The sequence below is a fragment of the Plodia interpunctella genome, chromosome 27, assembly GCF_027563975.2.
Source record: "Plodia interpunctella isolate USDA-ARS_2022_Savannah chromosome 27, ilPloInte3.2, whole genome shotgun sequence".
NCBI classification, from domain to species: Eukaryota; Metazoa; Arthropoda; class Insecta; order Lepidoptera; family Pyralidae; genus Plodia; species Plodia interpunctella.
In genome coordinates, this window is record NC_071320.1 from 3,339,193 (window position 1) to 3,362,461 (window position 23,269).

The 23,269-nt window shown below is 34.9% G+C and overlaps 1 protein-coding gene across 2 annotated transcripts in view; it reads left to right on the top strand.

The window, feature by feature from the left end:
• The window catches only part of ced-6, a 64,208-nt gene extending 41,699 nt beyond the window's left edge, over positions 1-22,509 (top strand). For both annotated transcript variants that reach the window (XM_053765702.2, XM_053765701.2), the window contains exons 3-11: positions 1,592-1,756; positions 5,069-5,301; positions 6,601-6,703; positions 7,000-7,165; positions 12,533-12,641; positions 18,351-18,439; positions 18,716-18,805; positions 19,101-19,486; positions 21,256-22,509. In XM_053765702.2, the coding sequence (XP_053621677.1) occupies positions 1,592-1,756; positions 5,069-5,301; positions 6,601-6,703; positions 7,000-7,165; positions 12,533-12,641; positions 18,351-18,439; positions 18,716-18,805; positions 19,101-19,486; positions 21,256-21,333 (1,419 nt within the window). In that variant the 3' untranslated portion in view covers positions 21,334-22,509. The remainder of the gene's footprint in view (positions 1-1,591; positions 1,757-5,068; positions 5,302-6,600; positions 6,704-6,999; positions 7,166-12,532; positions 12,642-18,350; positions 18,440-18,715; positions 18,806-19,100; positions 19,487-21,255) is intronic.
• Positions 22,510-23,269: the final 760 nt, after the last annotated feature.

The window sequence follows — 23,269 nt, forward strand, 5'->3', positions numbered from 1 at the left end:
TTCATAGCACGGTCATGAAGTTTTTCACTGATGGTGGACAATATCGGCTCCCAATGGAACTACTGCCAACTGGACGTGATTTTTTGATCATGCGTTGGGCGACACAAGATCTCCTCGTGAAATAAAAGCTTGTAATAAACTGGCTTATTCTAAACAGTTGAACATACATTCTAATCCTAACTAATATTATAAATGCGAGAGTAAGTTTGTTTGTTACCTCTTCACGCTCTATCTACTCAACCAATCTTCTTAAAATTTTGCATACATGTAGTCTGAAGTATGGAAAAGGACATAGGGTATACCTACATTTTATCCCGGAAAAAATACTGTTTCCGTGGGGAAAGCCGCGGGCGAAGGCTCGGGCAAAAGCTAGTATTCCATACATAGCTAAGAACATACTTGATTTAATTATCCTTGAAATAAAATAGATCAAAATCTGTATAGCCGTGTGGCTACTAAGATACCACAGACAGACATATAAATAAACAAATACACAGACACGTTAAACTCATAACTTCTTCTTTCCTCGGGGGTTTAAAATTACATTTTTATGAAAGAAAACCCTATTATTTTAATGTGTCATGTCATGACTAAAATAATATATGATATACTAGCTTTTGGCCGCGAATTCGCCCGCGTTAATTTTCCATGATGAAAGGTACCCTATGTCCTTCTCCACACTTCAAACTACATGTATGTAAAATTTCAAGAAAATTGGTTGAGTAGATAGAGCGTGAAGAGGTAACAAACAACAGTTACTTTTGCGTTTATAATATCAGTTAGCATTATAACAATTATGCGAGAAACACAAGATTCCCACAAAGAACAATAGGCAATTAGACAATACAGCATATATAAGTGGTTGTCACTAAATCGGTCAAGGGCGATCGCTGGATTCGCGTGGACATTATGAGAAATACTTATATGTGTTATAGCTAAACCTCGAAGCGCGGGCAGACATAGGTTTAGCCAGCTCTGATGGTTTGTGGCGTTCCAAGCAAAAGGGACTCACTGGACAGATTGTATAGTTTCCGCGATATTACGATTTTAAATTGATGCAAAGGGCTACGTTTTCATACAATAAACGTCTCAATCTCGTCTAAAGAAAATTGCAACCGTATGTTTAGTCACCAGAACTCTAGCTCTTACAATTTTAGTCCAATAGTTAGATTTTTGTAAGTGTGAGCTTAGATTTTTTTTTCGCAATAAATATAAATTGTTTTTTTTTTATTCCATATGATCAACCAATTATCTAAATACAGCCTTAACTCAGTACCATACCCAATAAGTTAATTTTATTTTCATTTTATTTATAGCCTATAGCTTTGTGTATAGCCTATAGGTATAGCCTGCTTATCTTCGGCTAGATCTAGGTTTAGAATTCATTATTCCAGCTAGACCTGGGTGTAACGTGAAAAAGTGCCTGAAAAGATCTAGTTTCTAAACAAATAATTTTTATTTGATTTGACCATTTTGAGTTACACTCATATACAGAACACTAATCAGTTACAGCTTTACTCCACCTTCCATCATTCCTCCTAGCACTCTAATACTATTATTCTATTCTATTGTCCTCATTCCTCACTTTCAGTTCCTCGGCTGCACACAAGTGGACCAGCCGAAGGGCATCGAAGTGGTAAAGGACGCGATCAAGAAGCTCCAGTTCACTCAGCAACTGAAGAAGTCCGAAACCAAAGATGCGGCAAAATGCAAGAAAGTGGAGATCACTATATCCGTCGACGGCGTCGCTATTCAGGTTGGCACAACACTAATCTTTCTTTATTTTCCAGTGTGTTATGAAGGCATCTGAAGTGACTTTTACGATCAACCGCTCCGTCTGGTGACAAGTATTCGCATACACACTACTGTCAACCAGTTTTCCATACAAAGTTTTCCATCACCTGAATTCTTCAAAATTGTGAAAAATACTATATTATATGTATTGATAATAATAAATAAATATATTAGAACAAGTCGCACAGATTGAGCTAGCCCCAAAGTAAGTTCGAGACTTGTGTTGTAGGATGTGACAAACTCAACGATACTATATTCTATAACAAATATAAAATATAAAAGATCATTTCCCATCATGACCCGACCGGGGATCGTACCCGGGATTCCTCGGTTCAGAGACAAGCACTTTCCCCGATGTTTTCCTTATTTATATGATAATTATTATAGAATGTTTATAAATGGCTATTAATATCATAATACAGGATAGCGCCGCAAATTCGCAATACCTGTAAAGGTGACTACTAATTGTAATCACTTTAAGATCATTGTAACACTTGGTTGGCGAATAAATAATATAATATGAATAAGGCAAGGTCTAGTGTGGTCCTTCGGGCCGGACAAATGTTGATTCTAACAATGTACAACCTAATATGTAATACGATGCTAACTCGTCCAAACTTTCTCTTTACGCGAATAGCCATACATTTGACCGCGATTCTGCCTATTATATAACAATTTTATCTAGTTGGATCACGTATATTTGCATACACTGGGTTGGGCGTGAATACCAACATTTTTTAACATTAAATCACAGATTTAGTCCAATATTTCTATGAAAGACCAGTAAGCAATAATCGATTATGCCCCACACACGTTGAACGATTTTTGTTGTTATATTGTTATCAAGTTTCCCCGAACGTGGCCGGACACACTGCTGCGAGTGTGTCCGGCCACGTTCGGGGAAACTGACTACGGCGACCTACCATTTCATAGTGGATTCGTGTCATTGGGTGTCTTATCCATAAACTTATATTTGTAGATTAATCTTATTTCAAGTAGATTGTGGTTTTTAAAAAATAATAATTTATTTGTAATATGACTAGCTTCGCCCTGGGGCTTCGCTCCCGTGGGAATTTCGGGATAAAAAAGTACCCTATGTGTTATTCTAGGTTATATTCTACCCGTGTACCATATTTCATAAAAATACGTCCAGTAGATTTTGCGTGAAGCGTAACAAACAACATACATACTCACAAACTTTCTCACTTATAATAGAATGTTAAAAGTGCTTGCGAAGGTCTATTATCTGAATACCTAAATACTTTTATTTTGTTATCCAAACTCAACGGGGTTGAATATTAGATACTAGGGTATTAAAACTAATTTTCATAGACAATTTGCTTATAAAACTGGACCTAATAATGTTGTACGATACAGAACATATAAATAACTTGCAACAATCCATGGGAAAGTTAGCCAGGTCTATATGTCCCTTAGTCGCCTAGTACGGCATCCACGGGATATGGAATAGTTATATTCAACGGCGGGACTACACGTTACTACGATACAGAGCAGAAATATAAAAACTTATAACACAAATAACCTTAAAACTGTAACCCTAATACGTAATCCGTTTAGTCAGCCAACCCAAAGCGGTTTGTGAAGTTTATTTAACATAATAATGCGGTTTCCTCAAAACGACTCCATTATGTAATAAGAAAAGCGGCATATTATGTTATTATTTGCAAACGACACGATCTGCCAATCTGTCATCGAATAAGCTGGAGGGAGACCCATTTCTAAGGACCCATTGCTCTTTTGTGCTCTATTGTTTTCTAAAGATTTTGACATTGACGTGCGTCATGACGGTGCAGGAATGGTGAGCTATCGAGGACCGAAATTTTTCATCTCTTTACGTCTTAAGATAACTGCACTACCAACCGAGGTGCCTATATAAGGATAATGTTAAAGAATTTTTATTTGTCTTAAAAAAAAGGGCACTTAACTTACCTACTTAAAATATTACGATGATCATGAAAATCAAATCACCCGCATGATATTCCCAAGTTTTGTTCTTTTTTATTGGACGAATTTCGGTACGCCTATGTCTTTCGTACAGACCTACAGTCTGTCAATAAAGTGAAGAAAACAGATTTTTGATGAACAATTTTTTTTGCCATTGCAATACGAAATAGGATGCTCAAGATTGGTTGATAAGCACCCAGTGTTGCCGGCCGACAGGAGACAGCGACCTCATCTAATTTTTTCACTTCCTTGACCTTGGAAGTACCTAACTTACTCAAAACTCGTGTTCAGAATTACAAGGAGATTGTTTGAGTTAAAGCATAAATAATAACAAACCTACTTTATCATTATAATATTAATTATTGTATTTCTTAATACATATAAATCATTAATTTAAGAAGTAATACTTAGAAATCAACAAACCAATCTTCTTCATAGTTGTATTCCTCATGGCTGAGGGTCGTGGTCATTACGTGGAATTAAACACACTTAACAACTTTCTTGGCATTAGTAATGGAGTGGTATGCCATTGCCTTCTCCATTTAACACACAAGTTAGCAATCAACCAGTGTGCAGGTTTCCTCACGATGTTTTCCTTCACCGGATCAATGCAATACTATAAAAATTAAAATTCATCGTATGTTACACTTACACGCTCCTGTCAATAGTTCTTTACGCAATGCGGATAACAATTGCCGGAAATCAGCCTTCAATTGTGGACTAATTGATCTCCCTGGTTATAAATAGAATTAAAAGAAAGAAAAACTACTAGAATTATTATCACGTCATCTTATAAGCCTATGGGAAGTATTATAAATCTGTGATAGTTAGTATCTATCGCTGAGTTGGCATTTGAATCGATATAAACTCAAAATAATCATATTCATATTTTTTTATCAATACTAGCTGCGCCCCTGGGCTACGCTCCCGTGAGCATTTCGAGATAAAAAGTACCCTATGTGTTATTCTATACTTATTCATCGTGGACTGAGACAAGAAGTAAACAAAAGAGAAACGAGAAATGAACAAGCCAAACATTTAAGTAAGCGACATGACTCCATAAAATCACAACAACAAAAAATTTAACATTAACCGAAAGTAAGTACAACATTAATAAAAGAATAAGGAGAAATAATGATTTTTTGTTCAAGGCTTGTTTACCTATTGTCTCAGTCCAAGATGAATAGGGTATAGGTCCGTTTCTACCCGTGTGCCAAATTTCATAACAATCGGTCCAGTATATAGTAGACAACAAACAAAAAAAAAGGTATTTGTGTAAAATACTATATTCTTATTCTTATTTTTTCAGGAGCCAAGATCAAGCAATATAATGTACCAGTTCCCCCTGCACCGGATATCATACTGCGCGGACGATAAAGGCGCCAAGAAGTATTTCTCCTTCATTGCGAAAGGCGGCAGCACCGTCAACACGAACGGCCACAACGAGAACCTGGAGAAACACGAGTGTTTCGTCTTTATTTCCACAAAATTGGCGTCTGAGATCACGATGACGATTGGGCAGGCGTTCGATTTGGCCTACAGGTGAGAAATTTCCAAAATCAAATGTCTATTTTATTATCATGGATTTAATATTAATAAGTACGGAGTACCTACTAATTCCATGTTTATTTATCTAGTAAATCCATAATGAAAGGTTATTATATTCTTTTTTTTTGTGTTATGGCTCCATCGTTCGCCAAAACGATGATTTTGCCAACGTCAAAGTATATTATTAAATGTTATAATATCAATACTGAAAAAGAAATGTTTCGTCCCAACAATATTTGACATTGACAGAAGGAAATAAAACAGGAATGGAATTAGTACTACTATTTCCATGATAGTAGCAAAGGCGGCAATCTGTTTTTGGCCTATACGACGTATATATTGTGAAGCTTTCCCCCACAGATGTATTATTCCCCTTGATTCATAAAAAAGATAAAGTATATTTTGTCACTTCTTAATACAAATATTTTTATAATTGCATAAAATAAATTATCAGCTCTAATAATATTTGAAAATGACGGAGACAAAACATAGGTACTTTAGCTTGAAGTACGCTTTAACTTTTCAATATATCTTTTCAATTCATATTTTAACAGTAGATTTTAATTTTATTGTGAATAGAGGGTTAAATCTTATGGACGGATTTAAAACACTTTTCGATTCTTGAATCTTTATGTAAAAATTACTATCATATCTGTAATGTTTTTAATATCTTTGGTCATATCCTGCTCGATGGTCGAATCGCATGACGTGATTAGCGGGATAGTGAACAGGACTCTTTATGTGGTAGGGATCCCATTTAGTGCTGTGAAACTGCATACGATACTATCGATAGTTTTTTTTTATATTTACTATTATGAAACTAAAATTATTGTTACTTTAATTTCAAGTTGAAACAAAGTAATTTTGTTAAAATAACATATTTTATTTTGACGAAGCATATTTAGTTAGTAATTTGTGAAGATTATGTTGTAAATATGTGTGTACATCAAAATTAAATTTCTTTTTTTTTAAATAATGTTCTTACATATTTAATTAATTATATTTTTATCTAGATGTTGCCCGGGGCTTCACTCCCGTGGGAATTTTGAGATAAAATATGGCCTATAGTAATCTTGGATAGTGTACGTTTCTAATGGTGAAAGAATTTTTGAAATCGGTTCGGTTGTTTCGGAGATTACCCGACCATACAAAACTATAACATTATATAAACTATAACTATAACATAACCTCAAACATACAAAGTCACAAACGCTTATGTCTTTATAATAATAGTATAGATACTCTAATACAAAGAAGCAGTATCTACTACAAAACATATTATAATTTTTTCAGGCGGTTCCTGCGTGACAACGGAAAATACCTAGAGATTCAGAAGCTACATTTACAAAAACAGAAAATTGAGCTACAAATGTATGCGTACAAAACCCGTTTACAGGTATGTTGTTCGATATCATTATTGTAATTTATTAGCGCTTTATAATGGACATGGCGCACAGTTTTACTGTGCACAGTAGTGCCTACTGTGTACAAACCATATTTTTAAACAATTACGCGGGTAACACCGCGGGATGCAGCTAGTATCTGTATATAGTGTAAAATATAGTACCTTTGAGTTATCCCCGATAACTCATGTCTCGAACATACTTTGGGGCTAACTCAATCAGTTATCAAACTTACATCTATCTTTACATAATAATGTTAATACGATAAATATATTTATTTACATCCTAGGAGCTATCAAAGATAACGTACAAAGACGACCTAAACGCGTATCTGTCGCGGCTGAACGTGAGCGACATCACGGAGTACCGCTCGCCGCCCGAGCTCGACAAGGAGATCACGACGTTCACGCTCGTCAACGGCCTGAGTTCGCTCAACAACAGCATCGCGGAGTTCGGTGAGATTTCGTTCATTCTTTCATATTTTCATTCACACATTCATCATTCATTCGTTCGTACGTTCACTCATACATTCATCATTCACTCGTTCGTACGTTCACTCATACATTCATCATTCACTCGTTTGTACGTTCACTCACACATTCATTATTTCATTCATCGATTTTTTTCACGATTTCGTTCTAAGAATATTTTATATATTTTAGACTTGAAAAATTAACACCGGCGAAACCGCACGCAAAAGCTTTTAATTCAGTCTGAAATAAATAAGAGCTCTACAATATGTGATTAAAAATAGCTGCGTTCTACTGTCATAATGTCCTGAGACACAGATTAAATAATACCCCAGTACAGATACCCAACTTCATACAAGAAAAAGACGCCTCAAAAATAACCAATAGTAGTAATCTATTTTTAATTAAATATTGGCACCGCCAGGGGCAGCACTGAGATAGTCTCTGATGCAAGCATAAGTGACAGCATGCGCTACTTGTCATAAATAAATTATATTTTATCCATAGATGGCGTTTAGGTAAATTGCAGATTGTACTGAGGATCAACCTAACGAGAGCGTCACTACTGTCGAACAGATTTGACAAGGAAATGGCTTTTTGAAATGTTTCCGATTTTGGTTACTGGGTCAAGTATCCTTGTCATTCTATAACTAAAGAACCAATGCTTTGTCACTCCAAAATTGACAAATCTTCCTTTATAATTTTATTAATTTTAACTAGACTAGTGAAGAAAATAAAACTTGTTTGTTGCATCGCACGCAAATAGTCAATTTTGTATCAGCTACTTTAGCGCTTTCGACAAACATTGTTGGTTTTTTATTGCGCTAAATAAAAGCACTAATAGGTACAAACTATCTACGCAATATTTATACATTCTCGTCGGCATCTGTCCAAGTTCACCGATAAATGTAGCCGGCACTAGGTGTGCGCACAAAGACCAAATACCTAACATATTCTATAGACGGCTGCAAGTGTAAGTGTGTAAGATTTCCATACAATAATCCGGCTAATTCATACTTCCATACTACTTACTAATTATATAACGAGAAAAGATTTGTATTTTTTTCTTTTTGTTTATAATGAATAAACCAAAAAAAAATCATTCAAAAATTTTTTGGACCGATTTTGATGAAATTCGAAAAACAGAGGATAGATGCAACGTTTCGGAGTAACAGACAATTTTTTATGGTTTTACCCGAGCGAAGCCAGGACGGGCCAATAGTCTCATAGGGAGAGGCAGATTGGGCCGGGCACGTGACGAGGGACAAATGCCGTCAGAAGCGCTGTTTCGTTCTTCTCTTATAATACACACATCTCTTTATTTCTTTCTCTATTACGGGCATGCATAAACGTGCACACACACACCGCAAACTGTTGTGTTTCTATCTCTTTTCACCATTACGGAATGCTAAAAAGAGATAGAAATACATTCGTTGGCACTTGATTTGATAGTAGGTCTGTGCAGTAGGTAGGTAGGTAGGTAAGTAATAAAATTCTCTCGGCGGCAGTCGGCATGGGCACGGAGCAATGCGGTCAAGGTTATCACTACAAAACCTACTGAACTTTTAACTAACATTTTTTTAAATTACGTATCTAAGTATGTATTATACCTTTAGACCTGTGCCTATAGGCAGGCATCCAACTAACATTATAAACGGAGTTTTTGAGAATATATGTTTGTTACACTTTCATTTAATTACTAGCCTTTGCCCGCCGCTTCGCCCGCGCAATTTCCCACGGGAACAGTTAGGTACCTACCCTATGCCCGTCTCAGTACTTCAAACTATTATTACTAGATTGGTTGAGTTACTGGGGTAATAAGGTATGCAATCTGTGGTTAAGTAGACAGCGTGAAGAGGTACAGGTATATTAGCTGTGATATTAGTAAAAGCAAGTAAGATAATTAAGAAATAGAAATTAATTTTAAAAACCTAATATAGGTACCAACCTTGGTAAGAATTTGGCACACTATGTACCTACCTCAGTAAGCGTTGTTGCCACATTGAAAGTTTTTTTCATTCATCGTTTTGTTCCGCGCTACCACCGCTCTCCCGCGCCCGCGCACAAGTACAGTCAATAACACAGCACATCGACATAACTAACGAGATGTGGGTGAGAATCACGAGATGCATTGAAATCCGTCAAATTGGTTGGTGAACCAAGTAGAGTAGTTTCAAGTTTCAAAATCATATATAATGACTTATATGTGATTTTGATCTGAATACCCCAATTTTTCAAGTAACGGGGTACTTGGAGATTGGGTTATATGGACAAAAAGTACTCCCAAAGCATCCCGAAATAGTTTACTTGGTCCTACCTACGTATTTTGTTACTGTGTTTGAAAGTTTTGAAACACATTTTTTTGTAAATATGTCAATTTAAGAGTAGTAATGCATCGGTCAACATATAACTCAATAAAAAAACCTCGCTCTAGGCAATAGGGCAAGTTAAAGCGCAATAGGGTTGACAAGGTCAGAAAATTAAAAAAAATGTATAATCTAGATAAAATAGATATATTTAGGATCATTATGATATATCATAGACTGTAAAAATGGAGCTGGTTCTAAATACGAAGATTTAAAGTCGGTTGGATAGAGTCCATTTTCAAAAAGTATGAAGTTATAAAAATAAATTTAACCATCATAAAAAAATAAAAATTTAGTAACAACTTTTATTAAGAAGTGAGCACCATAAACGTAATATTTAATATATCTGTCGAACAAACATAGCTTTCTTAGCTAACATTTTAGCATTATATATACTATTTTGATATTATTACAAGTAAATAGTAAACAGAATTTCATGTAGTTACTTGAAATGAGGGGTGTCATATGAGTTTTCTTCTAAACAGTAAATACATTACAAAAATCAAAATCATCATCATCTTCTAAACAGTAAATACATTACAAAAATAGAAATTAGGCCTTCACAGGCACTTTTTCACATCATATTCTAAATTAAATAATACTAAAGCTACAAACTACTAGCATTTTGGAATGACTACAGCTGAGAAGAAATGCCGAAAGAAACTCATTCAAACAGTGTTGGTCCATGCCAGAAGGGCTTACAGTTTTTCTAAATATAAATGTATATATCATTTTTTCTGTAATATAACAACGTAAGTACACAATAAAGCACATGGTCAAAAGGTATACTGAAACATCCATTCTCCTACAAATTATAAATATACTAGAGGCCCTTCCCGGCTTCACTTGTGTAAAACCATAATAAATTATAAACCTTTCTCTTGAAACACTCTTATCTAAATAAAAAACCCGCATCAAAATCATCATCATTCCATCCAGACAGCGGGAATTTATTTTATTCATTGTTTGCTTAATACAACAATATATTTATTAAAAATATCTAGCTTATATGTTTGGTATCAGATATAAATATGATATTTAACAAAAACAAGCAAGTCAACTCAAACTGTCAACAAAATCTACTGAGCGGATTGTTATGAAATATGGTGCACGGGTCGAAAATAACATGGAATAACACATAGGGTAGTTTTTATCTCCAAATTCCCATGGTAGCGAAGCCCGGGGCGAAGCTAGCATACATATAAACCTTCCTCTTGAATCACTCTATCTATTAAAAAACCCACATCAAAATCTGTTGCATTGTTTTAAACTGGGGTATTATTTAATCTGTGGTTTTAAAGATCTAAGCATACATAGGGACAGACAGACAATGGGAAGCGACTTTGTTTTATACTATATAATAATGATGATGATAATGACGTACCTAATAATCCAGTTATCACAATGAGGGCGATTGAAGTCCATGGTTACAGTACCTAGGTAGGTACCTACCTATATTTAATTGAGTCATTCATTAATAAATATATAACTAGGGTCATACCGCAATTTTGTAACCAAAGTTGTAAACGAGGCGGATCTCCGGTAGGGAATCGAAACATAGGTTTTTCACCCCAAGAATTATCACAATTAAAATAAGCACAGGTAGGTGCCATTTTGTGCCGTTTAGTCAGCTCAGATCCAGTAAAGTCCAGTGTGAAAGAAAGCCAAAATAATCGTGTGCGGAGGATGTCAGAGTCCGGTGTGAATAGCCAATTATTTTCGTGTTAGTTATACTTGTCGGTGTCCTGATTCAATGCCAATTAGTTGTATTCGTAAGAAGATCCAATTCAAAGGTCCGATAATCAGTGCCAGGTCGTAGATAAAAATTAAAACAAAAATGGGGTGCGCACTCTCAACGGTAAACAATAAAGCGAAGTAAGTAGGTAGGTAAACATAAACAAACTTTTCCTTGAAACTTCACTTGAGGCCTGCGTTTAGTTTCGACAAATTTTTGTAATGATCTGCAGAATATTTACACATTTTTTAACAATTTGATCATTGAATTAGGTATTCATAGGTATATATCGTATAAAACATAAGTATTTTAACTGAACAATTTTTTTTTCTATATTAAAAAAAATAATACGTTGATACATAATTCTAAAATGAAATGATTGTTTAAGTCGCAATAACAGTGAACTAAACGTTAATAAAAGTTTCTTTTTCTTTCGAATTTCTGCGATCGTATGACAGAATCAGGTGCATTATCGGCGGAGCAATCGCCGTATTATGGCAATTCAATGATAAATGTTTTTTCCTTGTTTCATGCATAAACATATATTCGTGTCAGAGTTTACCGATAGTTTGTAGTAGCCAAAACATATATACTACCGTCTACATATTACATTCGACATACATTGCTTGTTTTTGATTGCGGTAAATAAAAGCTCTCATACAAACTACGCTATGTTTATTAATTCGCGTCGGTATCAGTCTGAGTTCGACGATAGTGTATAAAATGAAAAAAATGCCATCTAGTGATATATTTTTGAAACATTCATTTCCCCACTAGATGGCGAAAGATTAAGAGAAATCAATGCTTTCTTGGTATTTTCGAACCTTTATTGATATTGCTAAAATAATCTTAAATTTGACATTTAATATAATATTTTTCATTAGTTTAAGCATATTTTAAAGTTAACGTATTTTTAAAATCGTAAATAATTAGAGAAATGTTCAGTTATTCTTATTTGTTACGTATGGTGCCATCTATTATTAATTTAAACGAAATATTCGGCAGCTGTTCTCGTTGGGAGCCCATGCCTGAGATATTTTTCTGAGAGAGTAGAAAAGATATGTTACTTGCGGTCAAAAACTATTTCTTTTCCAAAATTCTGATTTAACAAAGCAAAACCAAAGTGGCGGCGCGTCTCTTTCCGAATGGAAATCGAAATAACAGCAGATTTCTCCTTGCGGTAAATAAAAGTTCTCTTACAAATTTCGTAATGTTCGTTCGCCTATGATTTACTATTATTTATTCCAACAGATGAGTTCCTGCACACTCCAGCAGAAGAATTGTTTGGCCCCAACAACGGCAACAACCTGCTGCTGTCCACACCGCCGCCCGCGCACAATGGGAACAACTTCAAGAGCGAGTAAGATATCATTCACACTTTTATTTTACTACATTTGGAGTTGCTATTTCGCCCAGTTAGTTTTACTTCATATTCAGTAATAAAACACGGTTTAAGCAAAACACACACTGCTTTATTGTCGTCCTTTCCTAAATTCCTATTCGATATCTAAACGTCATTACATGACAGATAAACTGTTTGGATACACAACTCAACAGTTGAACACGTTCCGATACACGCAACTCTACAATCCCTTTCTTTGTTCAAAAGAACTCAAATTATATAATCAAAATGGTAAGTATAACGCTAACTTAAACTTAAACATAAACAGCTTTCAGCTACAATAGTTACATTATGATTTAGACAGAATGTGTACTCTAACTAAACATTATGAAATTTTACATTACTTGTTTTGACTTTAACATGTGAACTTATCACAAATTTAGGTAATAAAATTAATATATGTATTCTGCTCCGCCTTGGCATCATTAAGGACAAACATCATATTGTAGTTAACGCATCTAGACCTACGGCTAAGAGCACTACACATTATAATTTCAATTCAATGAGTCTACAATAAGACTCAACAGAAAAACTCAACAAAAATTTATTTAGGTGGTAGTCGCTTTTCCCTAAGAGGTCTGTTGCCATGAGTCAAGTGAGTCTGTGCACTGTACGAGAGTACGTAATTTTGAATTTAACGGGTGATTTGTATATTGTTGATTTTAAAAAATAAACCTATCGGAAAGATATTGTCTACGTAACGCCAAGGGAGGCTCGGAACATTCGACTTGTAGTGCGTTTGTTGGTGTACTCTTCATTGCACCAGTTATTATCCTAAGACATTTAAATTGTAATAAATCTAATTTATGAACTGCAGTTTTATTTTCAAGACAAAATGTTATAGAGCCAAAATCTAATAGGCTTCTCATTAAAGCATTATACATTAATTTAAGTATACTAGGATGTGATCCCCACCAAACTCCACTAACAGCGCTAATTATATTTATATCATTTTCACATTTTGTGATCACATTGTTAATTTGAGCGTTACCGTTCATAGCAATGTCAAATAAGCGTCTAAGAAATTTAACTTTGTCAGACACCGGAATCATTTCATTAACTGACACATCATTTCAATGGAATTTTTCTTTTACGAGTAATTACAACTACTGTGCTTTTGGATTTGGATAACGAAAGATTATGCTCCGAGAGCCATATTGACAATTTATGTAATGTACTACTTAGGTTTCCTGCTACCTTTTGAATATCAGTGTCAGATGAATAAATTAAAACATCGTCTGCATACTGTAATACACAACGTGATGCCAGATCTATATTCGAATGTAAGTCATACGTATAAATATTATGTAGCGGGAGCTAGGTGATTATGCTCGACCGCCACAAAGGGAAGATCTTCCCGCCAGGCTAGGTGTTGCGCCTGGGGAACCGCACGGCTCCGACGGTGTCATGTCGGAGGTTGTATTTATGCTTCCAATCGAAAACGCACTGTCTGGGCGGTCTAAGCTTGTTAACTGTCCATAGTGAGTCGACCGTCGTGCAATCTGTCCGTAGTGTCCTGGATCACTTGTGTGGCTTGTTATTCGTTTGCATTTGGTCGGCTTTTTACATCTGCGCCGTTGTGCATGTGGCGTGGCAGATGTCGCCACATTACTCCCCCCCAAGACCGGAGGTCTGATGAAGTCTTGATGTGTAGTCTGAGCGTCTCGTGTGCCATGTTACTTGAAATCCCAGTGAGTCGGGATGCGTAGGTTGAGCTCGTAGTCTGCGGTGAGTCGAGACTGTCGTGAGCGGAATATGACTTGTTGGCACCGGTCCCTACAAGGCTGCCACGCCGGTGAGTGCGGCGTCCAGACGTGGGCTGCAGGGTGCGTCGGCATCGGTGAAATCGAAGAGAGTTGCGGGTGCCAGAACCAGGAAGCACGTTGCGTCGGCTCCGATGGTCCTGTAGATGCCCTTGAAGATAAGTGATCGCTTGCTGCTGCGAGTGACTGCTTGCTGCTGACTTGAGACCAATGAGGGTGCGAGGAGTGATGCTGAAGATTTGAGAGTATGACGGCAAAGGCTACTTCTATTCACGTCGGGCGTGATGATGGAGAAGGCTGCTTTCAATCACGTCGGGGTCACCACTGTAGCGGGAGCTAGGTGATTATGCTCGACCGCCACAAAAGGAAGATCTTCCCGCTAGGCTAGGTGTTGCGCCTGGGGAACCGCACGGCCCCGACGGTGTCATGTCGGAGGTTGTATTTATGCTTCCAATCGAAAACGCACTGTCTGCGCGATCTAGGCTTGTTAGCTGTCCATAATGTCGACCGTCGTGCCATCTGTCCGTAGTGTCCTGGATCACTTGTGTGGCTTGTTATTCGTTTGCGTTTGGTCGGCTTTTTACATATGCGCTGTTGTGCATGTGGCGTAGTAGATGTCGCCACAATTATATAACAGGGGACTAAGTACAGACCCCTGTGGAACGCCTTTCCAAATAGTTCGTTTTTCATTTTCAAATCCAGGAACGTACACCGATATAATTCTTTCTGAATATAAATTAAAGATAAAATTGACATACTTCAACGGCACTCCCAATTTTTGCATCTTCTCCCTTAATTTAATCAAGTCAACATTATCATACGCAGCATGAATATCTAAAAATGCAGCAACAACTGATTCTGATTTTGTAAAGGACGTCAGTATATTTGTGGTAAATAAAGCATGACTATCAGCAACACTTTTACCTCTTCTAAACCCAAACTGTGAAGGGGGAAATAGATTATTATGTTCTATGTACCATTCCAATCTCTGTTTAATTAAATGTTCTGCCAATTTCGCCAAGACGGATGAAAGAACAACATTTACAGATAAACAGTACATATAGGATAATTGATTAGAATTTGGAACAGTGCTGGGAGCAAGATTATTTAAAAACTGTTCAACCCAATCTACAGAATTTGAATTCCTAGCCTGAGCTACTGTAGATGCTCTAAACATTCTTATTTTCTTCCAAATTACAGACGACGTTACATCGGAAGAAAGATTTAAACAAAAGCATTTCCATCCATCTCTTTTCTTTTTACGCAGAAGTCTTTTGGTGGCTGCTTCAGTATTTTTAAATAACAGATAGCTATTCAAGTTTAAATTATTTTTAATTGACTGTTCTGTTTAATTTCTTTTATTAATAGCCTCTGTACATTCTTTATCCCACCACGGGGGAAAGGGTATTTTATTACTTTATTTTTTGGGATGTGTTTGTCTGCAGCTAGACACTCAGCAGTCAAGTATGCTGTGATAAGGTTATCATATGCTTTATTTGTTTTCCAAATTTGTAATGCGGGAAGTGGCTCGATATAATCTTCTACTGTACGGCTAAACGACTCCCAATCACACCTACTTAAAAAGAGAGGTAATGAAGAAAAGGAACCTGTTTTACCAGAAGGAAGAGAAATAGTATTGGGTAGTGATCACTACCGGAAAGTGATAAACATTCGCAGCTTAGTAAAGAGGACAACTCGGGAGAGCTAAGGGTTATATCAACATGGCTTGGTGCTTGTCCTAGTACTGGACCACGAGTTGGAGAATCATCATTTAACACACATAAATTATTGTCATGTATAATTTCCATCAAGCCATTTCCCATGCTATCATCATTAGGAGCACCCCATAAGGAGTGATGAGCATTAAAATCTCCTAAAACTACTATTGGCTTAGGCAGAGAATCAATTATTTTGTCTAATATAGGAAGAGTAAATAAATTCTTTTCAGAAATATATATGGAAAGATAAGTTACTTCACCCACTCGAACAGCAACTGTTTGAAGAGTTTCAGAATTAAAACAGTGAAGATAAAGTATTGCGAATTAAAAGGGCTGTGTCACCATATCCATCATGTCGAAGAATATTATTATTATCCTTGGATATGAAAGTTGGACTTGAGTTTTAACCAAGTCTCAAAAATAGCTAAAAGAAATAAATTATATGAGTTAATCAAATTGATTATATCATGTTTTTTAGGTGTAATGCTTTTACATTTTTTGCTGGAGGACTTGATCCATGTTTAAATATATTTAAAATTGATATTGAAATATTGTTTATTATTGTAACAGCAACGAATTCTGGAAGGTTAGAATTAGCAATAATGTTAACAAGTGTTGATTACAACTTATTAAGTTCCTCTGAAAGGGTAAAGGTGCTTTATTTGCTGAGAGAGCTGTAACTGTAGTTCTAGTTTCTTCAAAGGAGATGGAGCGTATCAAAGAATTATGTTCCTGCTTATCATAACCTGGAGAACGACTTGGTGCTTGTTTAGGTTTCTTAACAATAGTTTTCTTATAAGAATGGATATTGTTTATGTCAAGAACAGAATTCGAAGAGGGAGGATGTGAGGATTGCAAGCAAGTCGCTACATGAGAATTAGATATTCTTAAAGGGAAATAGCTTTGCTGCTTCCTGATAAGAAGTTGAGTTTTCAGACATATGTTTTTTTATATTTGTTTGTCTTATTTGTTGCCATGTGAAGTTCAGCACAATTGACACATACATATTCAATCACCAGGCATGAGAGCCCGCTGCGTTCCCCACTACTGTATTGCTGCATCTCGGTTTATTCCTACAGTTATTTCTAGTGTGACCAAAACGGCAGCAATTGAAGCATTGAATAGTTGCAAATATATAATATTCCACTGGGATGCTCGAAAAGAAGGAATAAACTCTTGAGGGCAAGGCCTGTCCATCAAAGGTTAGGACCACTGACTGAGTAGGAGTCCATGAAACTGAGTCTGAGTTTACATTCCTCCTACTCAATCTGCGCGACTTAACTATTGGTCCATACCCGTCCGGTATTTGTAAATTCATTTTAATATCCTCCTGAGTCCATTCTACTGGGATTCCCTTAACCAAGCCCATCTTACAAATATTGGGAACGTTGGGATGGCAACCTTATAATCTAAATTTTTGGACATTACATTTAAGAAATTGTTCGCATCACTATATGTTTTAAAAGTAATTGAAATGCGGTTCCTCCCTATTCGTTTAATACCGTCCTGAAGTGTATTTCCTAATCCGTTCTTCATCGAAAAGCTGCCAAACTTCAGGGGATACAGTGTGGTACCTGACATGGGTTCTCATATCAGAGTTCTGATATCAGAGAGATTGTACCACATATTAAGGACTTGGTTCTGTTTGCATATAAAACGTTATATACGGAGATTCAGCTACTTTAGGTGCCCTTTGAGTCACTGAAGCAGGCTCGGGAGAAGATTCGACCTGCAAGGGGGGACCCGCGATATTTGGCGTTTTCTTATTTAAAATCAAATTCTCTGACACCAGAGCCTGCTGCAGTGGCCGCATTGACAATTGCTTTTCTGTATGTTTGGTTTCGAAGGAATCAGATAATTTATTTTTCTTTCTTTTTGTTTTTGATGTTAACAAACTCTGCAACATTTGAATGATCATATTCATCAGCAAAAAACATCGCTTTGCTGAAGATGCTGTTGGTAGTATCAGCAAAATCTCCTGAATCATCTTTCGGATCCGGCTCCAAATCCATAAGTAATAAAAAAAAGGCTTAAAACTTACAAATGATTGGCAACGATATATACACTATACTACAATATATATTATTAATAATATATTGTAGTATAGTGAATAAAATAAGAAAATCCTAATTTATTTTGTCTATTTTAATATATATCATAGAAAAATATATATTTTTATAATGCAGGAAGACCACAAATGATTTTTCAACAAGCAAGAATCCAGTGGTAGGCACCAAGCTGGAAGGTCTACTCCTCAACTCGGATTCGGACAGTGGTAAGAGAAAATCCACATTTCATTTGCATACTTTAAAATTAGGATATGCTAATATCAAGTCTTCAAGTATTTTTGTAAGTTTTATAAGTTAAAAAGTATTGCTTACATTGCTTAATCAATAACTTGGATCACTGTACCTATCGAAGGCCTTTGGTCCAACTGGTTGGACGGAGCAGGTGGACTATGCGGCCGCCATGTACAGTTCAACTATTTACAAAATAACTTCTTTATCAATAACATGTAACGGGGGTGTACACGAAAATATTTTATTTACAGATTTCGATCCTCGCGCTCATGAATCGGAGCCAGCCACTCGATTCTCGGCAGCAGTAACCGATAATACAGTCACGCCCACACCGCCTCTATGTAAGTTTTATTTTTAATTATTCCAAAACTTTTAAACAACCTACATACCGTCTAAATCAAACGTTTATTAAGACCAGCACATTTCACATGAAATTGTTAAGTATTTACTTAACAAAGACACTACAAACTACTAGCATTTTGGAACCATTGGTCTGGTAACTTTGAGAATGTCTAGTCTAGTGTCTAAAAAAATGTAATATATGTATTTAAATAATTGGACCTTCAAATAGATTAATCCATTTCAATTTTTTTTTACTATTTTGAAGATTAATAAACATCCATTTTTCCATACCAGTGGCGCCCCCGCCGAAATCGTCGAGGCGCCAATCGCCACACAACAGCCAGCCGCAACAAACACCAGCTCCACTCCTGAACGACGACGACCTATTTGGCTCGATCCCATTCATAGCCAACCAAATGCAACCGCGAAACCAGATTTTTTTCGCCCAAAACAAACCGAACTACGACATCAACTACAGTGACTTCAACACGTCCGTATTCAACAACACATCTTTTACAAACGGATTTAATGATCCATTTGATACACAGAAGAGTATGAATAATTTATTCTCGAACGGCTTCGGCCCCGCCAACGGTTATGGAAACCTAAGTGACAAACAGACCGTTGAATTGGGTAGCAGTTTTAATGGATTCCTAGACAAAACTATTTCTGAGATGAAGGTATGTATTTATGACATTTAATTTCTACTTCATACAGTCCGCGCCACGAAGAGAAGTTATTCCTTTAATTAGCTACCAGGTAGCCGACTCTGCACGGTCTAAATACGCTGTTTTGTATGCATAAATGTTCGTTAATAGATTGTCTAAACAACAATGAAAAAACTGCATCAAACTGTTTAAAAGGAGAAAGATTAGAAACAAACGGCGGGAGACTGTTTTATACTATGTAATGATTTCTTTTGCATTTTGCACCTACATAACATTATATGTATGGCCCAATGGTTGACTGTTAATAGCGCTTTTAGAATTATATTAAGTACTACCTATTGCACTGTTACAAAATGTATTTTTCGAATAAAAAAAGTCACTGATAAAATCAACATGACCGATTATTAATGATAGTTTTACACAATATATTGCAAGGACTTCTTTCGTGGCGAGGACTGTATCATATTTTTTATTCAATTTTATTATTGAATATGCTCGGTGCATGTTAAATGCAAGCAATTGATTTTAAACATGCTACATAAAACTAACAGGCTTTTGGAGTGGTACTTTTACGAAATCCTTAATGTTATATACTTAATTAAGTATCTTTGGATCATCATGCTTTTTAATTTTTTTTTATTATAGTATTCCCGCTCGATTCCACAATTTTTTCATCTCATTATTATTTTCAAAAATAATTAAGTACCTACATTTAAAAATAAATAAGTCAGTCTTTTTTTCTTTTTTTTTAACTTTATTCTAAATATTTTTGAGGATGACCTTTAGGATGAATATTTTTGACGACCTCGGTGGCGCAGTGGTGAAATGCTTGCCTCTGAACCGAGAGGTCCCGGGTTCGATCCCCGGTCCGAGATAAACATCCAAGACCCGGACCAATCAGAAAAAGATCATTTTCCATCGTGTATATATATGTTATAAAATATAGTATCGTTGAGTCAGTATCCCATAACACAAGTCTCGAACTTACTTCGGGGCTAGCTCAATCTGTGTGATTTGTCCTAATATATTTATTTATTTTTAATTATCCCCCTTTTTTATAAAAATTAAAAATTGGAAAAATAGTAATACGGTTTTATTGATTTGACAGCATGAAGATTGGTAAGTTGAATACGGTAAAATTTGTGTTAAATGCTTCGGTGTACAATACAATGAAATACATATTATCAGATCCATGTCTAATAATAAAAATGTGTGGCGTATCATTAAAATATCATCACTAACAATGTACCTATCATTTGAAATGTGTTTCTCTCTTCTTTTTCATTAAAAAATAGTTCCTTCGTTCTAATAATTTTGTGATGTGTTTGATGATGTTCGTTAATTAATATTGTTATTTTCGGTGTTAGCTAAATCATTTAAAAATTACGCCAATATGAGTCTAATTTTGATTACGAAGCCAGTGGCACTAAACTCATTTACATTACCTAAATACGTAAACTTAAAGTCACGAAATTCACGAATCTATTTACACACGATCGTGATAAAAATTTGGCTGGATTTTCATGTTATTTTCAGTTAGAAAGATGTAACGTTATTATTTAAATATTATTTTTAGACATTTACGCGCCTTGGCTTCTCCGCCCTCATATCACCTCACATCGAAAAAATAAAATGTAATTTGTGATTTAAAAAATACTATTACTGTAATTGAATATTTTCTACATAATATTCTATGCTAGAGATGTATTTTTCCGGAAAATATATCATAGTGATACGTTTTTGACGTTTCATATTATTAAAATATTTTTTCTTTTTCGCAGGATGGATTCAGCCGAGGGATCACCTTTGGAAACGATGATTTTTCAATAGACAACTTGGATCCCCTCAAGAAACACTAAAAGCATGATATTTTCGAAACGTAATAAAATAGGTAATTTAGATAAATATAAACCTTGCCTCGACTCATGAAACGTTTAGTAAAATAAATGCAATCAAATATTAATTTGAAATAATTGTAATTGATTTTATTTTTAAGGTTTTGTAGTGGTAAGACTTTTGTGACAAGAGGCGACGTTTTTTGTGATTTTACATAGTTATGTGTTGCCATGTTATTGGTTACGAGTATAGTATTCAGCAAAGTCGTGATAATAGATAATATTTTGTTTTTTCTATTTAAAAAAAAATATAATATTTCTCTTATTTCTTATGAATCTCAATAATAACCAGTAATGTGACAAAACATTACTACTTATTTCTTTTTTAATATTAAATGAATTTGCAGTGATAATATTTCCAATATTATACACTAAATATGTATACGCTCAATGTCATTCCAAATGTGCCTTAAATATAATAAATCTATAGAATATTAAAATAAAAAATAAAAAACAATATTTTGTATAACTTTTTATCATTATTACTATTATAATCAAAATTTACTTTGCATGATTTATTACATAGATAAGACATTGGACAATTTTGACATAATTACTAATCAAACAAAATTGCCATTTAAGATTTGAAGTTTTCCTCAAATTATTCTGTGATAATTCTTTTCATGTTGGGGGACTTCGAATAATTTTATTAAATCTATTAACCGTATTGAATATCGTCCAAAATCGACTGAATTTAAAATTTTCATCTTATTAATAATTTACAATATGTAAATAATTGTAGTGTCATTATTAAGGTCATTTATTATACCTTTTTAAGTATACGGATGACATTGTAGCTTTTAATGGTCAACACATTCCATGAACATGTTTTAAAATAATAACTATTTTGCTATTGATAAATATTTAAATTGTAAAAATTAATCGTGTACGTACATGCAACACATCAACAAAAAAATGTGAAGATTTATGTTGTGAAAACAAAACCGTAATTCACTTTGAACTATATTTTTACAGTTTGAATATGTTTTATTTTTAGTGGTGTATTTCTCGTAATAAACTGTTGTATCGAATGTCACATTAGTGGAATATTGATTTAGTATTGTTTACACTAATGTTACGGTAAGGCCAAAAGATATACAATAAATGTGTATTTTCGATAATAAAATGTATGTTTATAAAGTACAGTTTTATTTTGCGATATCATCGACTCGTTACCACACCACACCTTGTTTTTAATGTTTTCAAATTAAAGTTATGACTACAAAAATATTACCTATTCTAAATTATGAATACTTAGTTATTTCTCGCTGCGTAGTGCGAGTGGCGAGTGTATATCCCATATATTTTTTTCCGTAATTAATGGCACTTAACTTACACTATCTACTTCTTTATTAAGAGTTCGCGGTTTATTTTATAAAACGTGACAAGAGGTAAGAAACAAACTTACTGTCGTAATGACATTATTAAGATGAGTGAAAAAAAAATTGAACTATTTTTACTATGATTTAATTAATTTTGCGAAGTCAAAACTATAAAATATGGAATTTATTTAACGTCTAATAACAAGTTATTGTCAGAACACACAAAACTAACTTTTATGTTTTGAAATAACAACTACATACTTTTATTTAGGGCTCCGGTTCATCTTCAAAACACTTTGAGAAGCACTGAGTTTACAGATTTTTTTTATAGATTAACCTAAACTTATTATTTTAAAAATGAATAAAATATAAATATATTAAATATAATTTTTACGAGAACTTAAAACTCACGGGCGCCACGTCAATATACAATTCAATATTTGATTTTATTGCATTGGTGTAGTGTGCGCAGACACATGTTCTAATATCTGTGGCATAATTGGTAAAAAATCTCGATTCGATCATTGGATTGGATCGGCACATCACTACAACTGTCATCTCTACTCCAGCCTACAACT